This window comes from Cibotium barometz, chromosome 31, assembly GCF_041138505.1.
Source record: "Cibotium barometz isolate CiBa-2024 chromosome 31, ASM4113850v1, whole genome shotgun sequence".
In the NCBI taxonomy this organism is placed as follows: domain Eukaryota; kingdom Viridiplantae; phylum Streptophyta; class Polypodiopsida; order Cyatheales; family Cibotiaceae; genus Cibotium; species Cibotium barometz.
This window is the reverse complement of record NC_141076.1, coordinates 16,179,233-16,202,016: the sequence shown is the minus strand read 5'-3', so window position 1 is coordinate 16,202,016 and position 22,784 is coordinate 16,179,233. Positions and strand designations below refer to the sequence as shown.

General features: G+C 42.2%; 1 protein-coding gene across 1 annotated transcript in view; it reads left to right on the top strand.

Moving 5' to 3' along the window:
* Positions 1-14,230, top strand: part of LOC147620544 (uncharacterized) — a 33,792-nt gene extending 19,562 nt beyond the window's left edge. Inside the window, 6 exon segments of the mRNA XM_086824769.1 lie at positions 7,271-7,339; positions 7,572-7,640; positions 13,126-13,302; positions 13,383-13,599; positions 13,716-13,844; positions 14,082-14,230. Of these exon segments, the coding sequence (XP_086680895.1) occupies positions 7,271-7,287 (17 nt within the window). The 3' untranslated portion in view covers positions 7,288-7,339; positions 7,572-7,640; positions 13,126-13,302; ... (1 more) ...; positions 13,716-13,844; positions 14,082-14,230.
* Positions 14,231-22,784: the final 8,554 nt, after the last annotated feature.

Genomic DNA, 22,784 nt, shown 5'->3' with positions numbered 1-22,784 from the left:
TTGCTCTAATAATGTGATCTTTAATCCAATTAGAGACTACACAAAACAAGATTGAAAAACATTACTATACCTGTTCATGCCATTTGGAGAAAGAATATTTGTAGACTCCCAAATATGCTTCCAATCTTTTGCACGAAGTGTTTGTGGAGGAATGTTACTCTTACTAGCAACATATTTAGGATGATCTGACAGGAGAAATCGATGATGATTATCGAATGTGGTCTTACACAAACCGTCAGCATACTCATGTACTAACGAAGGGCCACAAACAAGACATGCATGTTTACCCGATGTTTTCAAACTTATTAAAATATAAATATAAGTTAGAATAATAAAGTCAATAGTTATAATTAATATAGCCAATAGTATTAGAGTAGGGAGGTAATTAGAATTCTTACCAGAACAATCGCTGTATCCTGGAAAGTCATGCATTGTCCACATCAACAATGCTTTTAAGTCGAAGTGTCGAGAGGAGGGAGGCCTACTAATGTCCACCACCGCAACACCTCTCCATAGTTCCTCCAACTCATCAATCAACGGTTCGAGATAAACATCCATATGCTTGACTTTATGTTTCCCTGGAATTAGAAGGGATAACATAAGATGTCCCTTCTTGATCGCCATTGATGGTGGAAGGTTGTAATTCACCAACATAACTGGCCACACGCTGTATGCGGTGCTTTTGAAACCAAATGGATTCACTCCATCCATACCTAGGCCAAGTCTCAAGTTTCTGGGCTCTGTTTTAAAGCTGGGCCACTCATCTTCAATATGCTTCCAAGCAGGAGTGTCTGCGGGAATTCTCCACATGCCATCATCCGATCGATGTGAGGAATGCCATGACATGAGCTCTGCTCTATGGATTTGCACTTGAACATGTGTTTGATGCGAGGAATTTTAGGAAAGTGTCGCAAGACTTTACGCAAGACTTTACGAGGTACATCAAAACTCTTCACATCTGTTCTATACCTTGCGTCACCACAAGTGGGATAATGTCGAGCCTCCTTATGCGTCCCACGAAAGAGAATGCAATCATTGACACATGCATGTATGCGATCATAATCCAATCCTCCAAGAGATGTCACATAGCGCCTCGCTATGTCTCTTGAGGTGGGTAGTCTATTTCTCTTTGGAAGCATGTTTGATAATAGCCTGCATCCAATATCATCAATCAGTCCTAAACCCTATACCCTAAACCCTAAACCACTAATTCAAATTTGTAAGTTCGAATGCTTACTTCAATAATGCGTCAAGACTTGCATTGCTCCATCCATAAACTGTTTGTATATTGAGTAGTTCAAGTGAAGCACGTAAAATAGAGAATGTGCACCCTTCGAAAACCGGTGTCGATGAAGCCTTGTAAAGATGCTCTTGTTCCATATCATCGTCGTCCATACCTTTGGGATCATCCCTAAAAAGATACCGCACCATATCATCAAACACTTCCTCTTCCACAACTTCGTGGGGTGTAGGGCTATTGTCATCCCTTTCCCACTCATCTCTGACAATAGATCCCGAAGCTCCAGCATCATCTCGTACACGCTTTGCGTGCTCTCGTCGCGCGTAGGGCACCATGTTAGGGTGTGGTACTGCATCGTGCTTCATCTTGCTTCAATTAGAGTATATATATTAATCCAGAGAGTGCTATTGGGTGCTAGAATGCTGGAACAGCATTTTCAGGTACCAAATAGCACTCTCTGGATTTTTTTTTTGCTCTCTGTTCGCGTGTATAGACGCGTCAACTCTGCAAAAGTCACGTGTATATACGCGGATACTCTGTGAAATATGCGTGTATAAGCGTAGCTAAACTGACAAAACGCATGTATACACCCTCGTATCAGCCCTCTAAGCGCAGCTAAACTGACAAAACGCGTGTATACGCCCTCGTATCACTGCGTCTGACTGCTTCTATACACGCGCTTTTACACGCATGTCTCTGGCCACGATGATACATGCGCTGATACATGGGTCCGTTACTTTTTTTCCACAAGTCATTTTTAGCGACTAGGAGCGCGAGTATGAGCCCGATCCCTTGTAGTGAACGAGCATGCCATAGTTTTGCATCTGAAACTGCCTTTTCATCAAAAATTGTATTTGTTGAATCTTCCACACACTTGTCATAAGAATTGAGCCTATACAGCCCCACGAAACAAGGTGCCAGATGCAATAATCGTATCACCAGAAGTCAAATCATGAACAGTACATCTGTCATCCAGAAATTTGACTACAAGTCCAAGTCTAGCAAGCGTAGAGACAGACAATAGATTCTTCTTTATCCCTGGCACATACAAAGCATCTGAAAGTGTGAAAGCACTGCCATTTGCAGCAGTAAGCATAATTTCACCAACGCCCTTCATTGGGTAAGAAGCATTATTGGCACATGTGACAGTATTCCCATTAGGGACAGCCTCAAGACAAGTGAACATATCACGATGCGAGGTAATGTGCTTTGTAGTACCACTGTCAAAATACCATACATCAGAGTCAACAGAAACTGCCAAACATGCATCATGTACAAATGGGTCATACTGGCAATACACGCTAAACGCCCATTCTGTATCCTGCACAACATTTGCAGAATCTGCATTTGTAGAAGCATCCGCTATTGTGGCTGCATTTGACTCTTTCTTCTTTGCCTCTTTAGCCTTTAGCTTAGGGCAATTCTTAATGACATGATCAGTTGCCTTACAATAGTTGTACGTGATTTTTTTCTTGTCTTTATCAAGAGCCTTCTCAGACCTATTGTTACTACCTGTGGAAGGAGAAGAAGTTGTAGACCTACTAATAGGAGAAGAAACAGTGGAAGGGGCTGCCTTACCACTTCTTCTCTGCTGTGGGCAGCAACAAATGCCTGATCAACTGCACGCTGCCTAGCCCTGTTTTGCCTGGACTGCGCTTCTTGCAAGAGCTTGTTGACTAAAGTATCATACTTCACAACATCAGGTCTATCCTCAGTAACAAGTCTCCACGTGGAAGCAAAAGTCTGATATGACTCAGGTAAAGCATCAAGAACAGTATGCACAAGAGAATGATCAGGAATAATCTCACCTGCAGAAATCAACTGTTCCTTGAGATCTTTAATCTCAGCAAGAAAAACATTCATGTCATCATCTTCCTGCATAATCTTCCATTCTATCTCTTTACGCAGGTAAGAGATTTTTGCCTCGTTACGACCTGCATACAAACCAGCTAGAATATCCCAAGCCTGTTTTGCTGTTTTAGCTGAACGAATATGTGGAGTGATGTTACGTTTGACAGAAAGTGCAATCAAGGCATGAGCCTGTGCATCTTTACCATCCCAACGAGCTTGTTCAGCAGTGGGTAAAACAGCAGCAATAGTAGAGCTGCTAGAACCTGTAACATCCTCAACAGATCCTACATCTACAGAACTTGGACGTACATCCATACCTTGCACAATGTTCCACACTCCTTTTGCAACCAAAACATACTGCATCATGTATGCCCAAAGTGGGTAGTTGCTGTCTCTATCCAATTTGTCATTAGCAGACAACATGTGAAATACATCATTGCTGTTATCAGCCATGGCCACCATTGAGACTGAAACTGATGCAAAAGCTACCTGTAATGAAGCAAAGACTGAACAGAAAACAACTCGTGCTATGTAGCACGGTCCACAATAGAATACGTATGCCTGTTTTGCAGAAAACTGCACTGTCGAAATTTTTGCACAAAATGACGAAAACACCTGTACAGAACTTGTAATGCAAAAGCGGAGCCCGAAACGACCTCAGATACAATTTCTGAGAATGCGAAGCCCTACGGGTCTATCTGCAGAGTATAAGGACCTGCAAGCGCTCGTGAAAGCTCACCTCAATCGGATAACGTGAGTTGGAGGGTGCTAGCGGCGTAGCCCTGGGAGCCGATGCTTGCTCTGATACCAATTGTTGGAATTAGGGTTGTAGGAAACCACACAAAGCTTGGAGAAGAAGAAGCAAGAATGCACACAACACACAGTGTATTAGATTGTGTCAATGTACAAAGATATTAAGTTAGCCCTAGAATGATGGGCGTATATAAAAGCCGGGGAAAAGAACCTCCTAAAGAGGGAAAAAGTGCCCTGGTGGTCCTAAGTGTGTTCACACACATCACTGCCTATATATATGGCAACAGTGTAGGGTTTGTTTGCATTTTGCTACTTCGTGAAGATCCGGTGTGAAATGTTGTGGGCGTTGCACTCGGTGAGAGATCTGGTGAGATGGTTGGATTTCGTTGTTTCGATATCGTTTTGGTTGGGTTTGATTTGTATTTTGTTGATTTGTAGGTTTTGGATAGGGTTTGTGTGATTTTTATTTAGTTTATTTTATTTTTTAATGTTGTAGTATTACTTAGTTTTATTGTATTACTTAAAGGTGTTATAAGTAGTATTATTGATTTAATTAGTTAATTTAATAGTAGTAGTAGCCATAATATTAATTAAACTAGTCTTTATTAGTGGTAGTTAGGTTAATATTAGGGATAGATTAGTCTAGAAGTAGATTAAATATTTTTTATTTTTTATTTAAAAAAACAAAAAAACCCTAAAGTTGGAGGAAGCTGCTGGGGATAAGGTCTGCCTTCATCTGGGCCTGGCCATGCTTCTTCGCTGTTGTACCACCCTATATACAGTATAGAGAAACTAGCATCTCCTCGTCCAGAAGATAAAGTGGAAGGACTGCAACCTTTAACATAGCGCAGACTACCAACTCTTGTGAATCATGCTGGCGTGCGCATCAAAGAGTGCCGACAGCCAACACAAAAGCCCAGGAAGGCGTGGAGCATAGGGCTGAGCAGCCAAAAGAAGTATGTACAGGAGCTTCGCTTTACAGGGTCTATGACTTTCATTGATACAAGGGGAGTAGGAGACCATCAAGCCCCTTGGGCTAAGGAATGGATATTTGTGTGTGAGTGTGTGAACATGCATAGGTAGGGGTGTGTGTGTGTGTGAACATGCATAGGTGGGCGTGTGCGTGTTGTGATATTCACGGAGCATGAGAAGAACAAGGAATGGAGAACGGGTGTCTATGTATGTGAGTGTGTGAATCAGAGACTACTTAGGCAAAACTTGGTCCCACTTGGAAGGCTTGTAAACAAACGGAAAGGAGGTTGTGCATAACTTGTGATTAGTGAGCTGAGAGCTCCAAGCGACAACATCCCGGGCGGGGAGGTCCTCAAGCACATGTTGCATGAGCACATCACTTTGTGTACATGTTCATGAGAGCATTGTGAAGCACAATGTTTTTTGCAGCAAACCTTGTCTCACAATTTCAGCACGAATTTCTTTGCCCTTGTCAGCCAAACCTATAGTGCCGCAACTAAGCATCATGCTCACGGGTAGGGCTACCACGTTCATTCACCTTCAAATAATGCTTTCTTTTTGTCACGCTTGTTGCCATGCCACACTTTTTGCCAATGAGCTTTTGCCACATGGATGCCTTATCCTTGCTTGCTTTTCTATAAAAATGCCCAAAGCATGGCCATCCAAGTTTACATACCCATTCCCATGCGGATGCCGAGCTGAGTTTCCCATGCCATGCATATGCTGAGTTTACCATGCATGCCCATGCCCATGTTTACCATGCCCGTGCCGAGTTGGCCATGTCCATGCTCATGCCCATGTCGAGTTCGGGGTCGAGAAATCAGGGCATACGAAGGGCTAGACAACAGTAGTTCAGTGCTAAAGTTCCCAAGTTTTACTTCGTGTTTCCGAGTGTGGAATTAGAGACTACTTAGGCATAACCGGGTCCCACTTGGAAGGCTTGTGAACTGAGGGAACGGAGGTAGTTCGAGGGCCTAAAGGCCGTGGTCAAGACCATTCAAGTAGAGACTTCATGGGGACAATTAGTTGGCACACATGCATGTATCAAGGGTGGGGAGGCATTCTTCAGGCTTTACACCTTTTGAGTATTAAAAAAGCCCAAAGCATGGCCATCCAATTTTACATGCCCATGCCCGTGCCATGCCAAATTTATCGTGCATGCCCATGCCCATGTTTACCAAGCACGTGCCGAGTTTACCATGCCCATGCCCATGCCGAGCCGAGTTTGGCGTGCATATGGGGTAGTTTTAGGCACCCTTACTGGGCTGTTTTGATAGTGCTTTCAACAATAGAGTGTTTTTATCCATTACAAGGCAGCCTCAGCAGTTTTTTCTCTCTCTCTTTACCCACCAATCAAGAGGTGCCAAGCTAGCCAAAGGCTCAGCGTTTTTCAGTATTGAAGAAGGGCTGCAAAGGTGGTCTTTTCCTCATCGGTAAGTATCGGGCTACAAAGCAATACTAGGAGATCTTCCGGCAAGGTTGGGCGTGACTTGGGGGAACCAGGGGTCGAGCAATTAGGGCATATAAAGGGTTTTATAATAGTAGTTTGGGGCACATATCAAGGGTGGGTTTACCATGCCCATGCCATGTTGAGTTTACCATGCATGCCCATGCCCATGTTTACCATGCCCGTGCCGAGTTTACCATGCCCATGTGCATGCCCGTGTCCAGTTGGATTTACCATACACGTGCCGAGTTTACCATACCCATTACCATCCGAGTTGCGTTTACCATGCCCATGCCAAGACAAGTTTACCATGCATAGGGGTTGTGTTAGGCGATAGTGTTTTCAGCAATAAAAGTTTATCAACGTTTTCAGCCACCATTACAAGGAAGTCTCATTAGCGTTTTTGCTCTCTCTTTATCCGCCAATCAAGAGGTGCCAAGCTAGCCAAAGGCTGAGTGATCGGGGCATACAAAGGGTTGGATAGTAGTAGTTCAGGGGAAAAAGCTCCCAAGTTTTACTTCGTGTTTCTGAGTGTGGAATCAGAGACTACTTAGGCAGAACCGGGTCCCACTTGGAAGGCTTGTGTGTGCATGCATGTATCAGAGACCACTTAGGCAGAACCGTGTCTCACTTGGAAGGCTTGTGTGTGCATGCATGTATCAAGGGTGGGGAGGCACCCATGCCCATGCCGAGCCGAGTTTACCATGCCCATGACATGCTGAGTTTACCATGCATGCCCATGCCCATGTTTACCATGCACGTGCCACGTTTACCATGCCCATGCCCATGCCCATGCCCATGCCTTGCTGAGCCGAGTTTACCATGCATAGGGGCTGTTTTAGGCGCCCCTAGTAGGCATACGAACTTACGAAGGGCTAGATAATGGCTGAAGTTCCCAAGTTCATCTACATCATTTCAAGTTTGCTTATTTTATGGAAAGTTATCTAGTTATTTCATGGAAAGTTCGCAACAAGTTGCTTTATGCTAATATGACACTTTGTTTGTAGGATTCGGGAACCCATGAGACTGTTGAGTCGTGTGTGGACATGGGAGAGAAAATGCCCATTGAGGAGGAAGTAAGCCCTCTATCTCCTCCATCCCCTCGTTAACACTCTTCACCTACATCATTTTGGGTTTACTCACAGCACAAGTTCGGATCACTTTGTGGCAAGTTCACTTATTTCATGCTAAGTTTACTTTTTGCATTGTGAGTTCACTAATATGGCGCTTGTTTACAGGATTGACTTACTTTTATGCTAAGTTTACTTTCTGCATTGTGAGTTCAGTAATATGGTGCTTTGTTTGCAGGATTTGGGAACCCATGAGACTGTTGAGTCGTGTGTGGACACGGGAGAGAAAATGTCCATTGAGAAGGAAGTAAGCTCTCTATCTCTTTCATCCCTTCTTCAACACTCTTCACCTACGTCATTTTGCGTTGCTCACAGCACAAGTTCGGAGCACTTTGTGGCAAGTTCACTTGTTTTGTCACGACCCTGTGTTTTTCTCTGGACAAGATGCAGATGTGCACGGGGACATGGTGAACAGTGTGAAATGGCATCAGGTGGGAGTGAAGATGGAAGCCCATATGTGGATAACCCCATGTGTGAAAGGGGGCAAAGGAATTTTAGCTTTGAAGGTTTAAAAACCTTTAAAATCTTTTATTAAGCCCTTCATTAAAGAAACGTGGCCCTTATGCTATATTTGGGGCCACGTGTGCTTTTTGGGTAAAAGGAGGGCTAGCAGGCAAAAGAGGCGCCTATCCCTACAGCAGGCGCATGTGCTTTTTCGCTGAGGAGGGCTGCTCATCAATCCGAAGAGGAAGCGTGTGCTTTTCTGGGGAGAGGTGGACTGCATGCTGGCTGCGTATGGATGGGCCTGTGCAGGTAGTGTACGGCTGCTGTCTGCAGGTACAGCCCACGTGGCAGGACAGGCTGCAGGTGCAGATTCAGGTGGTGCAGGTACTGGCGGTGCAGGGCAGGCTGCTGCAAGTATAGACGGCGCAGTCAGGTACACCTGCAGGTACAGTCCACGTGGCAGCTGTACGGACAGCTGTACGGGCAGGACAGAACCAGGCGCCTACTGAATCCCTCCTTCCCCTTTGCTTTTTGGAGACTAAAGGGCTGGCTGCTGTGCTGTGCTTCAGAACAGAGACACAGGCCTCCTCTCTCTCTCTCTCTCTCTCTCTCTCTCCCTCTGCTGAAGAGTAGACAAGGGTTGGTTTCTCTGGACACAAAGGTGGACAAGGGCTATTTTTCCATGAACATAGACATCATGTGGATGGCGTTCAACTGATGGAACTTTCAGCCTTTCTATGCTTTGGATTCGGGACTGTTTTGGGACAGTCTATGGGCTGTTTTTGTTTGGCTGCGAATTCAGCTATGTGCTTGGGTTTTTGGCTGCAAGTACAAGGTTATTTGGTTATGTTTCTTGGCATGGGAGTGATGCAAGCTCGCATGGCTGCGTGCTCATGGAGCAGATTGCTTTCTTCCTGCTAGAAAGGAACAGATGGACCTACAGTTATGGGCATCTCTATGTTGCCAGATGTTTCATGAGGGAACAGGTAACTAGATGTATGCCGTTGTTGGCGAGGAAACATGTTTTTGGGTTTCTCCAGGAGATAGGTCACATGCAGGCAGAAGGTACAGGAGTGGACACATGTTTGGTACAGCCTTGCTACTGGTAGGACAGGGGACAGGGAATCCATGACAGAGATGGATGCACCCTTGGAAGGTAGAGAGGACTTGTACAGGTGTGTCAACTGTATGGTATGCTGTGCTGTGATGCGAGTTCTCTTTTGAGAGACAGTTTGGGAGTCTGTGTTGTGATGCAGGAGCACTGGATGTGTCAGGGTGTGATGCTGTTCATAGTGTGAGAGGCTATGGATGGTTGTGGCAGCCTTGATCATGGGAGAAAGCTTCTGTATGCAGACTCAATGTGAGAAGAGTCTTTTGATATGAACATTGGCTGGACTTGTTTGTGGATGCCGAGTGGACAAGAAGCCAGATGCAGGTTCTTTGCAGGCTTCAGGGGTTCCACTGTGACGGCTGAGTTTCCAGCCTTATATTGTAATCAAAGCTCTTAAATTCAATTAAAGAAATACCGCAAGGGGCGCCACTGCGATTTGGGGCCAATCGGTGTCCGTGTACTTTTTGCAGGAGCACTCTAGCTCCCCCTGTTTGTTTTCCTTTTCTAGGTCCTCAATGGTGTTGGAGTGTTTTATGTGCAAATGTTTGTTCCACCGCCCTTTGGTCTATCAGAGGCCGGTTTACAAGGTTCCGTTGCCGGGACACATCGTCGACTTTCTCAAGGAGGCGAGTCCGTGGTTGCTTTGGTCGGGACACATCGTCGACTTTCTCAAGGAGGCGAGTCCGTGGTTGCTTTGGTCGGGACAATCGCCAACTTTCCTAAGGGGGCGAGCTCATGGTTGTCTCAGGAGAGTCACATCAAAAGCTTCAACATGAGGAAAGTGAAAAGGAAGTGCAGGACACAGTGCAGGATTGTGTCTTTGCCTATATGAGGTAAAGAGCAAGAGCAGAAGATGAAGTTCAGGAGAAAAGACACCAAGGACAAGTAGTCGGCCAGGAACAAGTAGCAGTTGAAGTGTTATGGTGCAGGAGATGCGTTGAAGGCTATGGCTTTCGACATTGTCACCAGTGGTATCTTCATAGAGGCTTCATGGGTTCGGAAGACAGTTTGTGGTGATCTACTATGCTTCATCGGGGACTTGTGCTTATCACTTGGGTGGAGTGCAAGTGGGTTTTGGGTGCCTGAGAATGTATCAGATGAGGCTCAGATGGAAGTGGAGGAACTTGACGAGGTTCTTATTCCTGAGCATATACTGGCACATAAGGAAAGAAAGGTACAGGGTAAGGTTTCCCGTCGCTATCCTGTGAAGTTCAAGAGCTGTTCACTGATGGATATGAAGTGGATGGAGGAGGTTCACTGATGGATGCGAAGTGGATGGAGGAGGGTGACTTAGCAGATTCACCTCAGGAGTTGCAGCTTTATCTTGATGCCTATGAGTTGGAGTCGACTCTTGTTACGGCTCATTCAGGTTCAGCAGAGCATAGGTCTGGAGCATTGCCTGATGCTCAAGAGGGGGGTAGCACCTCCGCTCCCTTGTTACAGACAGGCTCATTTGTTATCTAGGAGTCGCTTGGTGACATCTTTGTATTCACCCGAAGGTACTGAGGCTGACAGTACATCTGCTTATGGGACTTCTATGATATTGTGTTCTAGACACATGAGATGATGGTTGAGTATGGTTCACAGTCGCGCGCACCTGGAACTCTAACTGCAACTATGGATAACTCTATGGAGGGCATAAGTCTTGCGAGCAGTCCTAGAGTTGGTTTGGTTCATGGAAATATGGATCGAACTCTATTTGTGCATGTATGCATACACTTTTTGAGGTAGAGGTATTTTTGTATTCTGGTGCCATTGGATCCTGGTACCATTGAGAATACATTGGGAAATACTCTGCATTGTGTTGAGTGCTGCATGTATGTTGGTATGATACATCAAGTGCTTTATTATGTTCATGGGTGTGTCTCCTGCGGGATGGCCATGAAACATATGTGGGAAAGTACTTAGTGGATGTAGTGTTTGGATGCATTGAGTGCTTTCATATGCTCATGTTGTACCCTCAGTCGTCGTGGGTCCTGCGGGATGCCCATGGGCGTAAGGCTTGCGAGTAGCCCTTAGACTGTTACTTTGGAGTAGGTAGAGCATTTTGAGGAGCATATTGTTTGCGAATGCATATGTGTGTCATGCATATGTGTGTCATATGTAGAATGATGCATGGTTTTGTTTTTGGCTAACACCGTTAACGTGTTTCCATTTGGTTTTAGACTTTTGCTGTAGGTTCTGAAGGAACAAGCAAGAGGACAGTGTGGCTTATTGTGCAGGATGATTGTTCTATCATCCAGATGCATTGGAAGGCCATTGTTTTTGCCATATGGGGAGTCTTTGCTCATGAGATGCTTTACTGTGCCATTGAGTGCAATCGAGGACGCTTGCCATTTTTCAAGAGGGGGGTATGTCACGACCCTGTGTTTTTCTCTGGACAAGATGCAGATGTGCACGGGGACATGGTGAACAGTGTGAAATGGCATCAGGTGGGAGTGAAGATGGAAGCCCATATGTGGATAACCCCATGTGTGAAAGGGGGCAAAGGAATTTTAGCTTTGAAGGTTTAAAAACCTTTAAAATCTTTTATTAAGCCCTTCATTAAAGAAACGTGGCCCTTATGCTATATTTGGGGCCACGTGTGCTTTTTGGGTAAAAGGAGGGCTAGCAGGCAAAAGAGGCGCCTATCCCTACAGCAGGCGCATGTGCTTTTTCGCTGAGGAGGGCTGCTCATCAATCTGAAGAGGAAGCGTGTGCTTTTCTGGGGAGAGGTGGACTGCATGCTGGCTGCGTATGGATGGGCCTGTGCAGGTAGTGTACGGCTGCTGTCTGCAGGTACAGCCCACGTGGCAGGACAGGCTGCAGGTGCAGATTCAGGTGGTGCAGGTACTGGCGGTGCAGGGCAGGCTGCTGCAAGTATAGACGGCGCAGTCAGGTACACCTGCAGGTACAGTCCACGTGGCAGCTGTACGGACAGCTGTACGGGCAGGACAGAACCAGGCGCCTACTGAATCCCTCCTTCCCCTTTGCTTTTTGGAGACTAAAGGGCTGGCTGCTGTGCTGTGCTTCAGAACAGAGACACAGGCCTCCTTTCTCTCTCTCTCTCTCTCTCTCTCTCTCTCTCTCTCCCTCTGCTGAAGAGTAGACAAGGGTTGGTTTCTCTGGACACAAAGGTGGACAAGGGCTGTTTTTCCATGAACATAGACATCATGTGGATGGCGTTCAACTGATGGAACTTTCAGCCTTTCTATGCTTTGGATTCGGGACTGTTTTGGGACAGTCTATGGGCTGTTTTTGTTTGGCTGCGAATTCAGCTATGTGCTTGGGTTTTTGGCTGCAAGTACAAGGTTATTTGGTTATGTTTCTTGGCATGGGAGTGATGCAAGCTCGCATGGCTGCGTGCTCATGGAGCAGATTGCTTTCTTCCTGCTAGAAAGGAACAGATGGACCTACAGTTATGGGCATCTCTATGTTGCCAGATGTTTCATGAGGGAACAGGTAACTAGATGTATGCCGTTGTTGGCGAGGAAACATGTTTTTGGGTTTCTCCAGGAGATAGGTCACATGCAGGCAGAAGGTACAGGAGTGGACACATGTTTGGTACAGCCTTGCTACTGGTAGGACAGGGGACAGGGAATCCATGACAGAGATGGATGCACCCTTGGAAGGTAGAGAGGACTTGTACAGGTGTGTCAACTGTATGGTATGCTGTGCTGTGATGCGAGTTCTCTTTTGAGAGACAGTTTGGGAGTCTGTGTTGTGATGCAGGAGCACTGGATGTGTCAGGGTGTGATGCTGTTCATAGTGTGAGAGGCTATGGATGGTTGTGGCAGCCTTGATCATGGGAGAAAGCTTCTGTATGCAGACTCAATGTGAGAAGAGTCTTTCGATATGAACATTGGCTGGACTTGTTTGTGGATGCCGAGTGGACAAGAAGCCAGATGCAGGTTCTTTGCAGGCTTCAGGGGTTCCACTGTGACGGCTGAGTTTCCAGCCTTATATTGTAATCAAAGCTCTTAAATTCAATTAAAGAAATACCGCAAGGGGCGCCATTGCGATTTGGGGCCAATCGGTGTCCGTGTACTTTTTGCAGGAGCACTCTAGCTCCCCCTGTTTGTTTTCCTTTTCTAGGTCCTCAATGGTGTTGGAGTGTTTTATGTGCAAATGTTTGTTCCACCGCCCTTTGGTCTATCAGAGGCCGGTTTACATGTTTCATGCTAAGTTTACTTTGCAGGATTCATGAGCCAATGAGGGTGTTGGACCATTTGCAAACACACAGGAGGATGCCAACATCGAGAGGATTTTGCGGGTACATTTTGTGATGGATCACATTGATGACGGGGGGAATGCGGACGTGGGTGCCAAGAAGAGTGTTGGCATGACGGAGACAGTGCCAGAGTTGGTTGGACCAGTTCAGTACACAGGATTTAATGGAGTCTATTGCATGCTTGATGGTTTCTTGCAAAGATAACTTTTTTAGCCATTGTGTAGGCATTTGGGGCTGCAAGGAAGAAGTTGCTCATCAAGTCTTCTCGTGCCAAGCGGATAGGGAGCCAATCACAATGCTGATCGATGTATCATCGTCAACTACATTTGAAGCGGCCAGCATGCTACAACTTATATTTGAGATCTCCAACTCGCATGTTGTTGTTATCAAGAGAGGGGAGGGGAGGTTGGTAGCAACAAGGGGTAATGTTGCATGATCCAGGTTAGCGGGGTAGCATGCCAATTAATTGATATTTATCAAACTCGCTTGTTCTATTCATTCATGCATGGTAATTTTAGCTTGTGTGTTTTGTTGTTTTGTTTTCTCTTGCATCACAGGCTAGCTTTCGGGGTTGACATTGAGTTTGCTTCCACGAGATCGAAGCTCTTTGTGTGTTCACATGGATGAGGCACTTATGAGGGGAATCTTGATTGACGAGGCACGAGGACCATGAATTTATTTGGGATGTAAGTGTACCACTTGGACCATTTCACTGTGCTTGTAAAATGTTACATGGATGCTCTTTCATTACCTCGCATGCACAGGTGGCTGGAGAACAAGTTGTTGCCCACCCTTCTTGAGAAGGTGTTGGTTGTTGATTCTATGTGGTAGCCACCGAAATCGCGTGACACTTTTGTCAACCGCTTCTTTGGGCAAATGGATGTGTCTGGCATGGAATTGTACTTCTTCTTCTGTTTGTGCAGGTCTATCTATGGCTGTGGAAAAGTATCTATCTGTGTTTTTTCACATACACATTTGTGTACTTCTAATGGGTGACTTCTGAGCAACGAGAGCCATTGGACCCTCTCTGATTTGTATGTCAACAAGCACAAAAACGTGCTTAGTTTGAGAGGGAAGAAAAGCTATTTGTTGTACATGGACTCCATGGGACTTACAGATGCAAAGGAATGGTCTTCTCAGCTATATAGGTATGTTGTTCTATTCCATGAGAGTCCAGTTTTACGCATGTCAATGGGTACTGACACACGTATTAGTGTTGGTTTCGATTGATTTCAGTGCTCTTAAATGCTTGGGGGCACATGTAGCTGATTCGACCCTCCAAGGTGCTCTTTTCAATCCTGCGAGCAAGCTGGAGTTGAAGATTGTTGAGGTGAAGTCGGCAATGTCTTTCTTTTGAGTTTTCCGATCTAGATGCTAAATGAAGTAGTTGTGCTTACGTTAAACATGCATCTTTTGGGGCAGGTACCATAATAGCCCAATGGCACATATTGCGGGTTTAATGTTATGGCATTTGTGAGGTACCTCATCTCCGGCATACTACAAGATGGTATAGACAAGAGTTGGCTCATAAAGAATTGGTTTCAACATGAAGATGTGTGCACACTAAGGATGGAGCTGCACACATGGTGCATGGGGTGTTTGGAAGCATTATGAAGATCATTTTTTGCTGTAGGGAATCACCTTTTATTCGTCATCTTTGCATCCCCTACCATCGTGGGCTTACTTACACATAGCCATACTACTAGCCAACTTTATTCTCTCCCAAATCTAGATATGCTTGTTAGTTGTTTTCTGAAGGAACATGCTAATGTTTTGGGATGTAGAAACAATCTGGATATATCTTGGGAAGTGAAGAAGGACCTCCCTTTTGTGTATCAAGGCTATAATGATCCTGTGATCTGCAGTGACTAATGGAATTATGCGATTTTTACTATTTTCATCTCTCAATTTCAGAATATAATGGCATTTTGATTCATGGTTTGTTGAATCTTCCACTGTATTTTGTTGGCATCAGAGTTTCATGAAGCCCATTGAATTGTAGTCATGAGATAATTTTCTGAAATGCTTCACTTGACAGCTTGTCTCTTAAAGTCTTTCGGTGCATTTGTGTGTAAGATCTAAAAGTGAAATTATTGTTGGATTGGAAAATGGTCTTGTCTGTGTTGTACTTTGTTGCCGTATGGGTGCACAAGGTTCTTGTGTGTTGAAATTCAGATCTTGCACAATTGGAATTAGATGGCTCTGTGTTTGGGTGCTGGTCCCCTACAGGCCATTTGGAGCATGGGATTCTCTTATCTTTAATGTATAGAGATGTGTAGTCCAGCCAAGCTACATCCATCTCGTAAGAGATTGAATTTGTGATGAAAAAAGCACAAGCAGTAAGCATCATTTTAGTATGGTATTGCAAAATTGAGGAGTAATAGCATGTTGGTTCCATGGCAACTTTGTTGAACAAACTACATGAAGCAACTTGGCATAGGCTGTGCACCCCCACTAGAGAAAAAACGTGCACATATACATCATAAGACTCCAATAGACAAAAATCAACTTACTTCAATCAAAGCTAGGTAGGTATATTCATGCCTACATGGTAAAAAAACCTTGTGTGATAGATGTAGTTATTGCACTGCAACACATTGGGGGCACAACAGCGTTTCAATAGCGCTTTTTTTGTCGGGATGTCGGGGATTCCGTTTGCTACTCCGCAGTAAAATTTCGTTGTTCCACAATGTTTGTAGTAGTGAAATTTCGTTGCTGAGCAGCGCCTTTAACAACGAAATTTCGCTGCTGTACCGTGATTTCATTGTTGAACAACGAAGATAGTAAACGAAATTACGTTGTGCATGAAATTTCAGAGTTGTTGGATGCTCAATTCTAAAAATACATGTCACATGCACACAGAGAATGATAGATAGTTTTAAAAAATCATCCCCATTAAAACCCTTGGAGCCATGTTTTGAGCAAAAAAAAAAGATAGTTGAAAACTTTTGAGAAGCGAAACAATGTCAAGATCATGAATCTATCCCACCTTGTAATAAATCCATATGTGTTGCTTAATCAATGTCTATATCTAATGGAAGCTCAATGAAAAGATGGGTTTCTATATCAATATCAGTATCATTATCATGATCCAATGAAGCATTGTCACGATTGATAGGTGATCTTCTTCCGATTGATGTTCCTCATGCTCTTCATCGGCCCCGTCCAAAATGTTTTCTTCATCGTCTTCTTCCAATGAGTCGATTTGAGGTAGTACTTGCACCTCATCCAAAGATTCGGTCTCCACATTTTGATCTTGAAATATATGTTTTGAACGAGGGAAAACTTGTATAACATACCACCACTTTGGATCAATTCGATCGGCATGAAACAAAACCTAATATCACAAAGCAAAGGGGTTACACTTTTATTATACTACATTAATATTTAATTTGGGATTGGTTGGGTTACCAACCTGTTGACAATGCTGAGGTAGTACGAAGGTATCTTTATCATCATTCTAAAACTTGGTGGAATCAATTTGGAAGAACCCATTTGGATGTTTCTTCACGATTGCTTGAGCACCTATATATCACCTTGAACCATTTGATATCAAAGATGAATAGACTAAATGATCTAAATCCAACCTCAAGAATATCCTGAATAGTTTCACAATACTCAAGATTTTCCTCTATGACATTGCTATCATGTCTACTGGCTCGACTTTCTTGCTCAAAAGTTACCATCACACCACAATCAAATGTGTTTCTTTTAGAATCCACATGCTCCATGTGAAAGTGCCTTCCCTATGACCATATTGCATTATATAGTTTGTACTAACAATAAACAAAAGCATGACATTTAGTATATATAGTGCATTAAACAAGGTATATACGAGATAGAGATGAAGAATGTACTTACTTGAGGGTCACATCCTCTTGCATACTCATGCTCTTCTCTTGTGATCATCTCTCCATTTTGCAATGCCATCAATATTGCCATATAAAGCCCTTCTATATTGATCACATTTGGTAGAGGCTCCAAGCTAGGCGAGAATAGCAAGCGTCTATTTGCTCTTTTGAAAGCTCTTCTCTCATTCTTTCGTCTATTGATTACATCCTTGTATCTCCCAATCCACTTCTCCACATGATGGGACTATTTAGAATGTAGAATGTATTCACCTTGTGGCATAATGCTTCATCTAGTCTTCGTTGCCTTTCTTTTCCCTGAGGCACATTAGTGATTAGTCGATCATCCTCCTCATTGCTCCATAATCGTGGCATGGAAGGATCTATGCGAGATAGATGTTTTGAGATATACAGAAGAGACTCTTGCATCAACCATCCCTCTGCCATGCTTGCTTCTGGCCTTGCTCTTTGTCTCGCAAAGTCCTTCAAGGTTTTCTTGAACCTTTCAAGGAAAAACATCCATCGAACATGAACACCACCACACAATGCCACTTGATCAACCAAATGCACCACAAGATGCAATTGGCTAGTGAGAATTGTTCTAGGAAAGTTGTCCTCAATCATACACAGTGCCTCAATAGCATTGAAACGAGCCATCTCAATGGATGTAGGATGTATCTTCTTTAAGGATATGTACCCACATACATAGCAATTATATATACTATTTACTAATACATAACTTGTGAGTGCATGAGAATTCTAAATCAGCAATATAACTTACTAAATTGAAGAGAAGATTCATACCTCACCAAGCTTCCCATTTTGTAAATAGCCTCTCTCACCTGCTTGTCTCCACAACCAACTATAGCAATTGGAAGAATAAACTTTGCATAGAAAAAAATGGAAGTTAGTATATGAGCTTACAAATTATGTACCACAAAGAGAAAATTAAAAAGTGAATATTTATATACCTGTAATATCTTGTGCCAATCATGTGGCTTGAGGCCATATAATTGTTCCTTTCCTTTATTTTTGGTCTTTGTGAAGGCACCCTTCAATGAATACATTACTCCCGTTGTGTACGAAAAGAGGCGATCACACTTTTCACCTTATTGTGCTCCCTCTTGGTTAATACCCCATGTGCCTTTGGTAGGACTATTTTGCCACTCTCACTTTCAATTGGCCATGCACTTTGAAGGCGTCCAATGTTTTGTAAGTCATCCCTTGCATCCTTTTTGTATCTCTTTTACCAACTAAATGGTTCCAAATATTTGTTGCAACATTCTTGAAGATATGCATGGGATCTAGGAGATGATTGATCTTCATGTCACACCGATATTAAAGTCAAAAGAAGATTGAGTATCTAGACATCCCATTTGGTAGTGGATTGGGAGTGCTTCTCCATGTCTCAAACCAATCTCTACCTCTCATCTCACAAGTGGTGAGACATCATGTGGCACAGACTTGGGATGTGAAGGAGGGAGAAATCAATGATGTTTGTCATACACCACCTTCTTAAGTGTAGAGGGTCTTTCTGAAACAAGTGATGGTCCGCAAATCGGACATGCATGATGCCCGTAGGTTCCCAAACCTATTTTAATTGAGATGATTGAGATAGAGATATAAACTTAAAGTTTAAAGGCTAAACTCTTATGCATATAAGATTCAAGTAGGTACCTGAGCACTTTGAGAACCCGAGATAGTCATGCACATGTATTTTTGTGTAATCCATTCGTAGCATAGAGAGCATTTTACGACACCCATCTCGTGAGTTCGGTAATAGATTTTGAGAGGGAAGAATCTTCTTTTAAAAGATTCCTAGCTCCGGAAGGTGATTCCAACTTTCCACCTCCTAAGATACAACAAGGTCAAACTCAGGATACGGAAAGTTCCAGAATGGAAGAAAGGTCTTTTTCCCCGAACACAATCCCTTGGAATTCAACTTTAGAAGTTCCACCCTTGAACAAAGAAGTTAAATGCTTTAACTAATTCCAGACTTCCTTCTAGAGTAATCAAGGTCCTTCCCGTCAAAATCAAGGAAACTCCAGAGAAGATTCCCTAACTAATCCTCAGCTTCAATGCAAAGTAATGCAAGACCTCAGCCTCCGAATAGGAGAAGTCAAAGAGAGATATTCCCAAATCGACCATCTACTTCCAAGAAGGCAGTAACACTGGAAGTAATCGAAGAAGAAAGAGATTATTCTCCAGTTGGGAGATGAGGACATCTCACGTTTTTTAAGTGGGGTACGATGTAAGATTTATCCCCCTAGCTTTTGAGATGTAAAGGTGTAAGAATCGCGCAAAATATTATTTTCCCTTGTTTTTGGCATGGAGAGAGAAAATATTATAGAGAGAGATAATACAAAATTGAGATATTTTGGATACAAAATTTCTCCTAATATTTAAGATGAATTGCTCTGAAATAGAAGTTCAAAAAGAAATTTCTAATGTTTTAAGTGGGGTACGATGTAAGATTTATCCCCCTAGCTTTTGAGATGTAAAGGTGTAAGAATCGCCCCTTCAGCCTCTGTAATTATCTTCTAATTTAGAACGCAAGAAAATATTATTTTCCCTTGTTTTTGGCCTGGAGAGAGAAAATATTATAGAGAGAGATAATACAAAATTGAGATATTTTGGATACAAAATTTCTCCTAATATTTAAGATGAATTGCTCTGAAATAGAAGTTCAAAAAGAAATTTTCAATGTTTATTAGAAATTAAGTGAATATGTGTATTGGAGACCTTAGCCTAAGGGTCTACATTTTCAGATTTTTTTGATTAAGATCCAAAAAAGGTTCTAAAGGGACAATATAATTAATCCAAGTGTTGGGATGAGAAAAATACAAAGAATAAAATAAAATACCCCAAAAATGAGTAAATGTTCACATAAGATGAAGAGTTGACCAAGTACTGGGTTTATTAGTTTAAAATTGGGATATTTTGGTAAAATCATGAATTTTTGACACCTCAAGAATAGGGAAAAGGGATCATGAAGTAGGCACCTTTTTTTCATAATTTCCTTGCATTTTTAATTCAAAAAAATTGAGATATTTTATCTCTCCTCTCTCCTCCTGCAAACTGGATCATAAAGTGAGCTGAATTGGTTCAAAACTTGTCCAAAATGGATCAAATTGAAGCTGGAAGCCTCTAGATCCTAGTTGGACTTGGTTTGTGGCCTCCCTCACCTATAAATAGACCCTCATTCCTTGGTATTTTTATCTTTGAGTAATTACATGCTAGTGTTATCTTCAAAATTAGTATAATTTTATTATCCCTCTATTCTACCTCTACTTTGGGAAGCTTTGGCGCTTCACAATTCTCCGTCCTCTCTTGTAGATTACCCTCCCCAACCTGGTGGCCAAGGTTTACTTTGTGGGCCTCACTTCTCTCTAAAGAATCAAGCCAAAACCCAAGGGTAAGCCTTAACCCATGGTGTTTCTCTATCTTTCTCAATGGTTATCTCCTTCCCAACCCCTCTAATGCTTGGGAAGCTTTCAATTAAATGGTTTTTTCTTGAAATCAAGCTTGCTAATGATTCATAATGTTTAAATGGTTTAATACTAATCTTTATGCTTAATTATAGTATTTTTATTAGTAAATCTCTCTTTTTGGAAAGATTAATCATCTTTATGGTTGGATCCTTGTTAGAAGGATGGTTCTTAATGATAAAATCATTATCTTAAACAAAAATCTAGGCTTGACAAGCTAGAGAAAAAGATTAGGTACTTTTATAAATTTTTAATCTAGTTAGAAATGATGATTACTTTCTTTAAGCTTGCATTAAGAAAAAACATATTAATTCATTTTAAGTTGAAAGAGGGTTATACTAACATTTTTTTGGAAATGAGGAATGGATATTTAAGAATAATCAAGAGATTTAATCATAATTATGCTTATAATTATGATTATAATTATGTTATGTATGCATAAATAAATTTTAGTTTAAAAGAGGAGTTCTTATCATATTTCAATTATGAATATTCATTTAAAGTTAGAAAATTGAACATTCTCAAAAGTTGCAGCGAAGCTATGGCAAAATTTTTTAGAAAAAAGATAAATCTAAGTTTTATGCATAAAATTAATAAAGCAAAAAGAGGAATTTCCATCATATTCTAAGCATAGATATTTTTATGCTAAAAGAATGATTTTTGTCATATTTATGGAAAATACTTTTATAGTATTTATGCATAATTGTTTAAATAGAGAAAAAAGAATTTTTGTTATATTTATCTTTATATATGTACATGCATAAATAAATTTTATGCTAAAAGTGGAGTTTTGAGCATTATTCAATAGTTAGAAAAATAAAGAAGGTTATGCACAAATTTTGTAGAATCATTCAATTTATCAGAATTATGAAAATGATTCATTTAGATAAATGGATTAGTGTTTATACTAAAAGAGTAAATATGGGTATATATGATTTCGTAAATCCCAAGAATCTTTTATTCGAAAAGAAAAATATTGAACATATTTTATTTTGAGAAATTTGAGAAAGAATGTGAATAGATGTAGGAATGATGTGAAGTGAATGCATGTAGGAATGATGAGAATGGATGTGAACGAATGTGATTGAATGTAGGAATGATGAGAATAGATGTGAACGGACGTGAGTGAATGTACGAATGATGAGAATGGATGTGAACGGATGTGAATGAATGTAGGAATGATGAGAATGGACGTGAACGGATGTGAATGAATGTAGAAATGATGAGAATGGATGTAGGAATGATGAGAATGGATGTGAATAAATGTAAGAATGATGAGAATGGATGTGGGAATGATGTGAATTGATGTGGGAATGATGTGATTGGATGTAAGTTGATGTAGAAAATGTGGGATAATGAGAAATGACGAGGAATGATATGGGACGATGAGAAATGATGTGGAATGATGAGGAAAGATGGGAATTTTGTTTGGAACTGTATTTGTATATGAAACCCGTTTTTTAAAGATTTTTTTATGTCAAGAATGCTGGGGAAGCATTTTGACCATCTTGTGAATGAGGTCGTGGGACCTAAGTAAAAAAGTTACAACAGCCGATGGAGACTCAATGAAGGGTGTCTTGCATGGCAAGGTCGGCCGCGAGGTCTTGACTAGCCTGGGTTGGATTAAAATGGTGAGCTTCCGGTAATGGTGGATGAGGGACCAAGGAAACGGCCTATGAGTGAAGCGCTAGGTCACCTGTTAAGGAACCTAGAGGGTGCTAACCATATGGTGCTCAAGCTCTAGGTCACCCAGGATACCCACGCGTGCGTCTAGGAAGAAAAATGAGTTGGAGCGGTTTTCTGAACATGGGCATGGATCTGGTTGATTGGCCTTGCTGGTCTTCACGAATGAGTTCATGGCTCTTTTACATGGATACTGTTGGTTGATCTTGTTGATCTCAACTGAGAGTCCATATGGTTTTTATGTGATTAAACTCCTAGGTACTATGGGCTAGGAACTATTGAAAAGGCCCCTGTGAGTGAGCAGGTGGGGGTGAGCGTTCTGGTTTCGATGATGCCATAGGTACGCTGAGGAAGGAATGACTGAAATTGGTTTTTTTTGGTTGTTGGAAAGTGGAAAAGTTGGAAATTGGATCTCGATATTTTGGAGGATCATGATTCGAAATACTTTGGTTTTATTTTTAGTCTGCTTTAAAGACAGGTGAATCTGTAAAAGGCAATTTCATATTGGGTGCATAAGTGGTGTGTCTAAATTGTATTTTGCATGAGTGCTAGCTAGGGGGCCTGGGAAAGCTTTTCCCTGGTACCCGAGACAAAACATAACCAAATT